The 11,951-nt window shown below is 38.5% G+C and overlaps 1 protein-coding gene across 1 annotated transcript; it reads left to right on the forward strand.

The window, feature by feature from the left end:
• The first annotated feature begins 9,176 nt into the window (after nt 1–9,176).
• Nucleotides 9,177–9,890, forward strand: LOC103698718 (uncharacterized). The gene has a single exon (XM_008780765.4). The coding sequence runs from the start codon at nt 9,222–9,224 to the stop codon at nt 9,888–9,890; it is 669 nt and encodes a 222-aa protein (XP_008778987.3). The 5' UTR covers nt 9,177–9,221.
• The last annotated feature ends 2,061 nt before the right edge of the window (nt 9,891–11,951 follow it).

Raw genomic sequence — 11,951 nt, forward strand, 5'->3', positions numbered from 1 at the left:
TATCAAATATGATATTCAAAGAAAGCACGAATGGAAATCCGACCTCTTTTTTCCATTTTTTTTGAAAGATTTTTCAAAACATATGAAAGCTTTTCCATTTAAATTTTTTTCCCAATATATTAAGTATATAGCAACATGAGAGCAATCCAATTAATTTTCAGAGTATAGCATAAGAGCAGATAAAAATCAAAACTTATATACTCAAAAAACATAAGGTCATGTTAAATCATTAATTCTTAATGACTTCAAAGTTCTTTCATGATATAAAGGCATTGGGGCATAGATACCAAAATATAAATTCATGCAATTCATTATACATCTTAGAACATACATAAAATCTAAAGCTTTGAAAGTTCTTTTAGAGCTCTTTTGAAGACTTTCTTTTACTCCTTTAAAGATCATAGGATTAAAATCAATTAAAATGAATTAGCACAAGATTGAAACGCCAAAGTGCAAGACAATAAAAACTCATAGTAGATTCCAAAGTAAATTTCTGATACTAAAACAAATGAAATTCTTTTCAATTAGTTTTCAAAATAAATGATTTATCAATTAAGTACAGATGGAAATCTAACTTTCAAAAGATTTTCAATGAAAGCACAATGTCTGATACCAAAATATGCTTAAATTGATATCAGTTTTAAACAAATTAGATATTAAAATTATACTAAAAGTTCTTTGCCAAATTTACATAGAGTAACCTTTAATGATTTAGCTTTAAAAACATTCATTTTTCTTTTATTTATATAAAGCTCTTGATATCAATTCATGCTTTGTAAGTAAAACAGTTAAATTCAGAAATTGACAAGAATGATCATGAATCAAACATATTAAAACATTACGTTCCATGCTGATTTTCTCTTTTATTTTTCTCCCTCCTTTTTTTATTAAATTAGAGGCACTTAAGATCAACTATTTGAATTGCAATTTGGTTCATGATTGAAGCACAAGATATATTAACCAAATAGCAAGCCTCAAGGTGTATCACTAAGATTTTTAGATTTAAATTTAAGATAATACATATTGGAGAATATTAGGATCACTTCTTAATCTCTCTCTCTGAAATTTTCATTCTCCCCCTAAATTGATCATTTTATTTAAGAGTTTAGAATTTGAAAATGATTTTCAATAAAATACTCAAATTGTCAATTTTGAAAATATGTTTTCTTGAATGATCTTACACATGTTTTTCTCTAACATAATTAAGTGCTTCTATCATTAAAAGGAAAAGCTATTTTTAAAGAAAAATGGATGATCCTAAAGTTAGAAATATTTCAACTCACTCAAATGATTCTTAAAGGAAAGAAAATGTAATTACTTTTGAAAGAAATTTGAGCTTCAAAAGAATTATTTTTTGATTAATATTTCAGTGCTTATTCTCAAAAATTAAGAGAAGCATGACTTGTTCTTGAAAGATTAAAAAGAGTGGTTGCTATAAATTTTGTAAACTCTAGATCACCCTACATTCTTGATAACATATAATTTTAGTTTTATTCATGCTTATCATCAAAATATGAAATTTAATAAAAGAAAAGAATGTTTAAAGAAGAATGCATCTATTGAGGAAGAGCTTTAAATATTCCAATCTCTTTGCATTCTGCATCTTATTCAAAAGTCACGTTCATTTGATGAATACCGTGAATGTTTTAGGGATTGATTTTGATAAACCTCCTTATATTACCTTACTTGCCTTAGTAACATAATAAGCCTATACTTTGAGTTTAGTTCTATAAAGCTTTTCTTATCTTAAACTTTAAGCTTTATGGAAATATACTCTCAATAATGTAAGTTGTGCTAAAACTAATTCAAAATTTTATAATTTGCCGATAAATCTAGAAAAAGTGAAGCATTAGTTACCTCACACATACTCCGACAAGTCCACATAATTCTAGAAATTTTATTTTTAAAATTCTCAATTTATAGACCATATCGAGGTATCCCATTGTCGGGCATTTTCTTGTCTAGAAAACTTTACTCCAGGTGGTGGTGCCTAGGAGCCTTGATTGGTCTGATTAGGTGAATCCAACTATTCAAATTACAATTCAAGTATTAGGGTAGGGTATAGATAAATCAATAAGAATTGATGTCACGACCCCCATTCTGCGGGCAGCCGCGACGGTTCTAGGGTGCGAGTAGACATAAGGCCACCAGCCACCACGTAGAACCCTACTTACTTATCATAATCATCAATGAATTTCTAAAAATTTTGGCATGATACATATACAAAATGATCACTTTTCCTATTTCTATATTTACCTGTTAGGATATATCAATACATACAACAACTCTACCTGTCACATAATGAACCTGGACAATATATATCAATACATCATCACAGGCATATAACTGATCTATATAAAAATCTGGTTCCCATTCCATCCATGGTCAAAACCATATCCACAACAAGAACTCTGTCTATAACTGCATACTATATACAACTGAGGGGTTTATAATACACCAAAATATAAACCTCAATTCTACACTATACTATGGAGCGACACAGCTAGCAGGCAACCTATAATCCTGCTCTTCTCTATACATCATCTGGCCTGCAATAAAAATATCAAACTAGGGAGTGAGTATATAAATACTCAGTAAGTGAAGTAGAGAGTACTATGCACATGAGACAAACATAAATCATGGCTCGAGATGAAATCTCAAGAGCATATGAATAGTGATTAATAACAATATATACATGAACTCAACATATGGAATATGGAGTAAGTCATCACAATATCACCATCATCGTAGTCAACTCATCTGGAGCATATATAGAATAATCAAATAGACATGTATGATACTCATGAACATGCTCAATAGGTCATAATGCTGAAACATACAAATCGGAGTGTCAATATGCTGAATCAACAACAAGATAGCTATCAGGAGATGGATCTTATGCCCCAGGCGAACCACACTAACTTTCCACTATCACATTAATATGCAGAATATGACACCACGCTAATAATACAAATGTTGGCCAGTATCCAGAACAGAAATTCATAAGAAACCGTGAGACTCATCTCACATTTAAATACTGAATGGCACCTCGCGGAAATACACCCACCGCGGAAAGCTTACTGCACCTCGCGGGGACTTAGTATGCCCAGTGGAAAGCAAATACATGTCGTAGGACTGGTCGATCCTACGCCTAGGGCGTATCCCCCCTAGAAAGGGACTGCATCCACCCAGGGGACAACTATGTGCACACATGCCGATGTCTAACCCCATCGACTATAGGTGTCCTGTAGATACTGCCAAGCCATACATAACTGATATGATGCACACTCCCAATACTCTACTATAAAGGAGTATCAATCAAGACTACCACTCACTCGATCACGACCCAATCATAAGCTAGACATCAGGGTTGGGAGTGAGGAGTCAAGGGAATGCGAATGTAACTCAATATACCATGAATCATTGGGATGAGAGGGCTCTACAAGTATTTGAAATAGAGGAAATGAAATCCATGAACAAAAGAAGTCATTTCACAACTTGAACCTAATTCAACCACTCTTTTCTCCCTTGTAATTCCTCTCAATCTTCCCTTAAATGCATGTACAGGATAATAAAGCATGGAGAAACAAGAATATAGAGAAATTTACTACAAATATCAATCAACATGCTCAAGTGGGATCACTCCACACTTGGCAACATTTATGAAAATGAACTAAGAAATGCTCATGATGCAAAGTACATAACCCTACTCACTCGTCAATCCGGCACGGTCCCGATACGCCTCCAAAACTTTACCATAGGCAGTAGGGGATTTCTTCTTCTTGTTTTCTAACTCCTTGTCCAACTGAAACATGCATTAATCATACACTTAGTCTTGTATCATAGGCCCATTATCTATGTACCAATTATAAACATAGAAAGCTTTAGTTGACTCAACTCTCCCCTCACTAAATCCTTTTCTTTTTTTTATTAATTAACCCACCATTTATATGTATTAGGGACTCCCCTGCATCAGTACAAGGTCCCCCTTAGCCTAATCTAGGCTTAATACTCTATTATGGCATGAAATTCTTTACTTTCCCACCTGGATGAACAGTAATCTGGACCAACAGCCGGTTACTTCATCCCGGGTTTGATCTACTTTCCAAACTCCAAACTCTATAAAATTTATACCTAATATTCTACACTTATAGGGATTTCCAGAGAGATAATATGCATCACCATCGGAGGCCGATTGATCCCCGAAACACGTCACTGTAGTCAGGTTATCGACACAGGTTTTCCGCAGTCCCGGAAAAACCTTGTCGAAATCCGACTCCTTCTCTTTTAACCTCCTCTAAAACGGTCATCTACCCTTTCTATAGCCTAAATTCTCTAGAATACTAGGTAGGAACGGGGTATTTACCTTTTTTCTTCTGAAAACTGGAGTCTTTGCATAGAGGGGAAGAAGACCTACGCTTTTTCCTTTAGTTGGCAGCACAACCGGAGCTCCCTTCCACCTCAAACTCCCTTCTACTTCTTCTTTTCTTTCTTCACCGCCTAAGACCACTCCCTTTCCTTCTCTCTGTGTCTCTCTCTGTTTAAATCCCACCGCCACAGCACACCCTCAAAACCCCCTAATTCCATCACATCAAGCACAAAAATCTCCTTTTTGCCTCTGCCACTTCGATACATCTTCAATTATGCCATTAACTTTTGATTCCTTCCAATATTACCCTCCTATTAACTTAAGGATTATTCTATTCTTCTTTCTTTATATAAAAAAAAAAACTTCGGGGTTATTACAATTGATAACAATAGAGTCTAGTACTATTAATCAAGGATCCAGGTGATGCCAACATGCAACCCAATTGATGGAGAAGTTCAGGGCCTCTTTATCAGCGGTGGGAGGCCAGAGAGAGAAAGAAATAATTTTTTTATTCTATTATCGAGGTATCATAGTTTGCAACGGTGGGAAGAGAGAGAGAGAGAGAGAGAGGAGGCCAGAGAGAGAAAGAAATAATTTTTTTTCCTTCGTCTTCTTCTTCATTTTCTTGTTTTCTTTTTCTTTTCTTCTTCTCTCTTTCTTTAGCGGTGTGGCCTCCTCCTAAGAAAGGGCAGAGGGAGGATTGGCAGGCAGTGGAGGATGGGTGGTGGCAATAGTCTTGCACGGCCAGTACTCCATCATTCGATAACGATGGAAGCTGTGGCTTGCAACACTCGAAAGGTTAGGAAAAACAAGGGGGGAGCAAAGAAAATAGGATTTGGCCATCCAACCGAGCCTCATTATGGGTCTCCATTAATGGAAGTTTTTTTTTGGTACAACGACGGCTCACACACGACAAGTGTGGTGCAACCAACAAAATCAGAATAAAAAAAATAGCACAAAGGATAAGGCGCAGATATGTGGTTCTTCTAGATGAAGCCTCCAGAGTAGTGAGCCGCGAAGGAGGCGGCCCACTCAGTAGCACTATTTGCCTCCTTGTAGATATGTGTAGCCCGAGTCTACGAATATCGTAGAGCAACGACCTTCTGCTAGTAGCACAACCCTGACTCCGAACCCACTCTATCACCGTGACCGAGTCTCCGTCGAGGAGAATATGGTCCGCACCTAACACATGCCTCGCATAGCTGATGCCCTCTCATGCAGCTCTAAGCTCAGTATTGACGACAGATGTGTCGAAGATCTACCGACTCCCTGCAGCCACAGTCTGGCATCGTGGTCTCTAATGATAAATTCTACACCATCACTACACTCTTCCTCGTCAACACTGCCATCGAAATTCACCTTAAGAAAGCCAGAGGATGGGGGGCTGCTAGTCGAGGGCAGATGGTAGGAAGGAAAAACAATGATGATGATCTGAAAAAATTAAAAAGTGCCAGAGATTCAAAAGCAAGGGATGTCTTACCAATTTAAGTATGGCGATCTCACTGTTAGATCCTGAACGGTGAGGGCTATCTAAGAAGGATGAGGTCGGGTCAGCGTGGAGGCAATGGTGCCCAGCTTCGGGAGGCTTCGCTGTGTTGGCGGCAAGCCCAATTATAGGGCACAATGGGCAGCGGCAAGCCCAATTATAGGGCACAACGGGCAGCGGCAAAAACTCCAAATAAACAACAGAAAGAGATAATAGAAGACATCGGGAGAGAAGAGAGGGCTTGGATGAGGCGTCTCATGGGTGAGGTGGGAAATTTATAACCAACAAGATTTGCTGAAGTCAAAGGCAAACTTCTGTCTCCATCAAATAGGGGCATCGCCCCATTTGAATTGAAAATGGGCCTTCGAGCCTTTCTCTTGGCTGGAGGGCAGGGCCGGTCCAACGTGAGCTCGGTCCAGCTCATTCGGGCCAGGTGTTACCGAGCTAGTGTCAATGGTGATGATAGAATATATAAATTTCTTATTTTCAGAGATAGTGAAAGTAATAAGCTCTTAATTTTATTTTCTAGAACTAATGCAAATGGTTCATGAAAAATAAAAACAATAGCATCAAAAGGATTTTTTCCCCTTAATTTTTCTAATTTTAATTTTAAAATTAAAAAAATGAGAATTAAAAGCAATGCCAAACAAGCCTTTACTATTGGAGATACTATAAATTTTAAATGTAAGCACGCAAGTCAAGTTAGCTTGAGTCTTGCACATATGATCCAAGTTCCAATATGGGCAGACCTACTATCTCAACTCAAACAAGACGTGTCCCAAACTGTGGGCTGAGCTAAGGAGCAAACAACAAACCTGGCATCCCATTGTTGAGTCCACATAGCATCTTATCATGCAGTCCAAAAGGACAAATGAATAAAGTCCTTCATGCAAAACAAATAGTGCAACTGAAAACTACCTAACCAAACGACACGTCTCCTATTGATGGCAAGTGCTGCCAAAAGGCCCAGACTGAAACGTTTGAAGATTCATAACCATCGCCCACAAATTAAGCCAAACCACCACTTCTCTCCTCTTTCGAGACCCCTCTAAAACAATTTTTTTCCTTTTTTATATACGAAGAAATTAATCACAACTAAAGATACTAAACAACCTTCTACTATTCGATCCTCCTCGAGAGCCAGCAGGAGATCTTAAGGTCAATTGATAGACAACAACAGGTAAAGAGAAAAGATGTAAGATGATATTTCTCTGTTACCTCTTTTGTCTGTATAGGGAATGTGAATAATAATTAGCGGATTTTATATTTGCACAGCTTCTAACAAGTCAAGGTTGTATGGTGTTTAAGAAATTCATTGAATAAAAGTTGGAAGGGATCCTGAAGTTATGGTAAGAAATATTTTCTGATAAAACTATAGCATTCTTCTGCTTTCTAATAGATCTTGTTACAACTAGATCTTCCAAATTCCTTGAAATGATAGGATTATTGTTTACTTTGTCTCTTTTTTTCTAAACTACTTATATCACCAATTGTCTTTGCGTGATCTGATAAAACTATAGAATTCTTCTCCTTTCTAATAGATCTTGTTAGCAACTAGATCTTCCAAATTTTTTAGATGGTGGCATCGTTGTTTTCTTTCTATTTTTATTTCTAAATTACATATTTTACCAATTGTCTTTGTGTGATCTGATAGTTACACTTATAAAGATGATCTCTTTCTTTTCTTTTTCTGTTTTTCCCTCTCGCTGTATATTGGGGGCTGTACATTGGGGGAAAACTAGCCATTACGTTGATTCATGTCAAAAGAAATGATAATTAGGGATTATTGGATATGTTTTTTGAGGAAAGGAGATTGTTGGATATAAATTCTGCTTCATAATATTAAAACTACATGTGTGTCTGCACGCTTGAAATGGGTTGCGGAACACCAAATCTATATTGAGAGCACAGAGTTCAAATGACGAAGGTTGCATGTGGCACCAGCGTAGTCATGATGCATCATTTTTGTGATTGTAATCTAAGTCCTTTTAGGTTGGAAATTAACAAGTACAATCACTGCTTCACCTTTAATTAGAAATAGTTTTGAGATGAATAAACTATATACCTGATGAAAGTTTATGCCAATGTATATACTATTTTCACTTTAAAGGTGATGAAAGAATAACAAGGCCTTTATTAAATATTTGAGGGTACAAAGGGGTAAATCATATGAAGACGATACTTTCTTTTTCTTTCCTTTTTGGTATGAGCTGATTCTTTCTATTTGAAGAATTTACCTAGCAATGAGGAAATATATGCATGTTTTAGATTGCACATATGCATATTTTAAACATATACAAAATTTCTAACCATACATAATGTTATTCATGTGCAAAATATATTAGTAATATTTGATTATAATGGCTTTGTGGCATTGTTATAAGTTTTCATTTGCCATGACCATTGTTAATTACAACCAAAATAGAGTAATATGTAATAACTTTATCACCTTTTTGGCTTAATATAAATTTATGTCTTATTATACCTATAGTCATCAACAGATGTTGCATGATATGGCTATTTTAATGCTAATAATGGAGATATTCTAACCATGATGATACGACTTTGAAAAATTTGAGATAGATATTGCTTACTTATAAATTTGAGACAAATAATGCTTACTTTGAAGCAAGGTTTTAACGAAGCCTAGTGTCACCAAATAATGGATCTCTCCAAAACCACTGTTCATAACAAAAAAATAATAATAGTTATTTGCTAAATAGATTGCATATTTGGAAATAAAATATATATAGAATGTGATGATAACCAACTTCTCATCATGTTGGAAGAAGAGTGGAAAGATAACAACAATATTTGCCTTTGTTTACTAAAAATAATAATAAATAAAATATTATTTAATCAATTTTCATGGATATTCGAATTTAAAAACAGCATTTTATTTAGACTAGCAACAATATATCACACACAACTTGTTTATCACATTATGTAGCAACCATTGTAATAGAAAAATGGTAAAATAATGGCCACCATCACCCCCCCCCCCCCCCCCCCCCAAAAAAAAAAAAAAAGCTACTACTTAAATTTAATTTTATTTTCTAATGATAATATAACGTAACTGGAGATTCCAAAATGATGATAAAAGCCATTACAACCTTATAATCTAATAGACATTTCAAACATGACTTTTTTTGGGTGCAACTTCAAACCTAGTTTTGAAGCATGTTCTTTTCCGTCTAGTCTGAACAATATATCTAACAGGGCTCTTCAAAAACTTCCACGGCAAACCAAAGACCACGACTGCTGACCAGTTATGTAGGTGCCCTTATAACCATACTCCACAAGACCTACCGACAAATTGAAGGCCTCAATGGTCCGATAGGCTCACTTGCTTGGGTAGTGGCATCCATGGCGAGACCTATACTTCATCCTTTGGAGCACCTATGGCTGTTGATCCTTGCTTTCATTGATGACCAAATCCTGGCCATGGAAGATATCATCATATCCATCTTTCCCCCACTCATGCCTATCTTTGCAAAAATTGATGAGCTAGAGTTCCATGCAAAATCCCTCCCAAAGATGCTCGACGACACAATTGATGGACTTCTTATGCTAGTCTGCCAACTACCACTATTGAATTATGCCTTGGCAAAGTTTAAAAAATCAGTTAATATGAAGACAGATTTGGATTCAAGTGAGGAGACAGAGATCGTGGTCGATATCAAGTGCTACGAGCAACAGAATTGGGATGATGGAAACCTATATGAGGAAAGAGAGATGGAGGAGAGGATGCATAAGGCCAAGGAAGACCGAAGAGCTAAGATGATGGAGAAGGATATAAGGGAGGTGGAAAGAAGTTGTAAGGAGATCGTGGAGATTTTGGAGAGGATGGAGATAGTGGATGAAGGAAAAGGACATGAAAAGAAAGATGGTTTTGGAGTTGATGAAGGGAAGATGGTGGTGTCTCAATCACAAGAAAGTAGGGAGGAGGAACAATGGGATCCTATACTGGAGTTATTTGATGACGGGTGGCAGTTGAAGCCTTTGAAAGCAATGAAAGCAAAGAAAGGACAGTAGAATGGAAGCAAAGCAACCTTGTATAGATGTTCGTGATGTATTTAGGCTATGTCTATGATTGTTGTGTTTGCTAACTAGTTTTGAGATAAGGTAGTACTTTGTTATTATGCGTTGTAATAAGCTGAAAATAAATAGTTTACTGAATCCTGAGATTGTGATTTTTAAAGAAAAAATATTTATTTTCTATTGTAATAAATAAAATTGTGTGCATCCTCCGATATAAGGTAAGCATTGTGATTTTTGAAGCAAGCATATTTATTCAAGTAAATAGAAAAAGAAAACAAACATAGAGTCATACACTCTACTAATTAAAGTAAGTGGGCCATTGATTAGATCAGCCAAAAATATATGTAAATGGTTATAATCCTTCAGAATATTTGCATCTCTATAGCTTGTTTAAAAGGTGAAGTGAAGAAAATAGAAGCCCTAGTGTGCCCTATGTCAAAAACAACCAAGAGAAGATTGATGACTATGATCACTATGATAAAATATATTTTACAGTTTTATGACTTGACATGTGCATTTCTATGTTTCACTAACACACTTCATATTGGGACGAGAACTAATCTAAGGATGTTGCATTTGTCAAAACAAGAACTTATAGAGGTGAGAGTCAAACGACAAGTGAATATGGGTAGTGTTGGGGGAATACGGTTTTCCCCCCCAGCAATATAGTAACCCCGCCTTTAAAAGGCCGCTTAGCTGCCGACCTTGGACAACTGAGGTCGGCGTCCGAGCTCGAAACGTCTGACCTCAGAACCTCCGACCTCGAGAATTTTCGACCCTAGAGGTCTGTCCTTGTCGACCACCTACTACGGCCGTACCCCTCCGAGGTCCGGCCGAGGGCCATATCCTGCCACTGCCCCAGCATTTATTACGCATGACCTCTGCAAACCCCTAGTTCACTCAACAATTAATGCGAATCTCCAGCTTACTCAACAATTAATGCAAATCTCCGGCTTACTCAACAATTAATGCGAATCTCCGGCTTACTCAACAATTAATGCGCATGGCTCCTATTATCTACGGACCTACGGCTCTCCACGGCAAATCAGCTCAGCGGAGTCCAGTCAACCGTGATAAGTCTCTGATCTCGGCCTCACCTCCGACACCAATGCAATGATTCACCCGATCGCGTGCCAGCTCGGATCGTACGACGGCCTCATTTCCGACATCAATGCAATGATTCACCCGATCGTTTGCCAGTCCAAGCAACATGCCGAGCCGTACGACGGTCTCGCTCCATCACATCACAGGTAAACCGACCCCCTATAAAAGGGAACCCTTGCTTCTCAAAGGGGGGGACACAGAAAACTCGAAAAATACTGTTCTCCTCTTTCTCCTTTGAACACAAATTGCCCCCCTCTGACTTAAGCATCGGAGGGCCGGCGCCGGAAAACCCGGCCACCGGCTTTTCTGCAGGCACCCCGACGGAGGACGCCGCCCGCCGACGGACCGCCACTCTCCTGTGTCCACCGCCGCTCCCCCTCCTCGACCGACAATCGCCTCCGGGTCCAATTTCCAGCAACAGTTGGCGCTAGAGGAAGGGACCGAGTCACGATCATGAAGTTGAGAAGTAAGGGAGCCTCCAATATCTCCCGGCGTCCCTCGCAGAGTCCTGGACACTCCGTCCAGAATTCGCCTACTCCAGCTGACCCGGTTCCTCAGGTCCAGCCGGAGCAATTCAATGCTCTGGTGCAGCAAGTCCAGGCCCTGGCCGCTGCCGTTCAAGGCTTGCGGCGCGAGGAGGCCTTACCAACGCTCCCCCAGCAGGCCCAGGTCTTGCCGGAGTTTCCTCCCGACGGCCCGATGCTCCCAGGCCAGAATCTTCATGGCTCCTCCAGGGCCAACAATGAGGGGCGGGCCTCCCCCCAGAGAGAGCTGCCGGGAGAAGGTCTCAACAGAAGACCCCAACCCTCTGAAGCCGAATCAGCCCCAGACCACCGTGAGCCGGAGCAAACCACGGTGACGATTCCACGGGTTGGGGAGCTCGACAGGAAAGTCGAGCACTTGGAGCGTCAGATCGAAGCGCTCCACAGCAAGAAGGCAAGACAAGAGGGG

Source organism: Phoenix dactylifera, chromosome 12, assembly GCF_051530095.1.
Source record: "Phoenix dactylifera cultivar Ajwa chromosome 12, Ajwa_hap1_PhDact_Kaust_v1.1, whole genome shotgun sequence".
NCBI classification, from domain to species: Eukaryota; Viridiplantae; Streptophyta; class Magnoliopsida; order Arecales; family Arecaceae; genus Phoenix; species Phoenix dactylifera.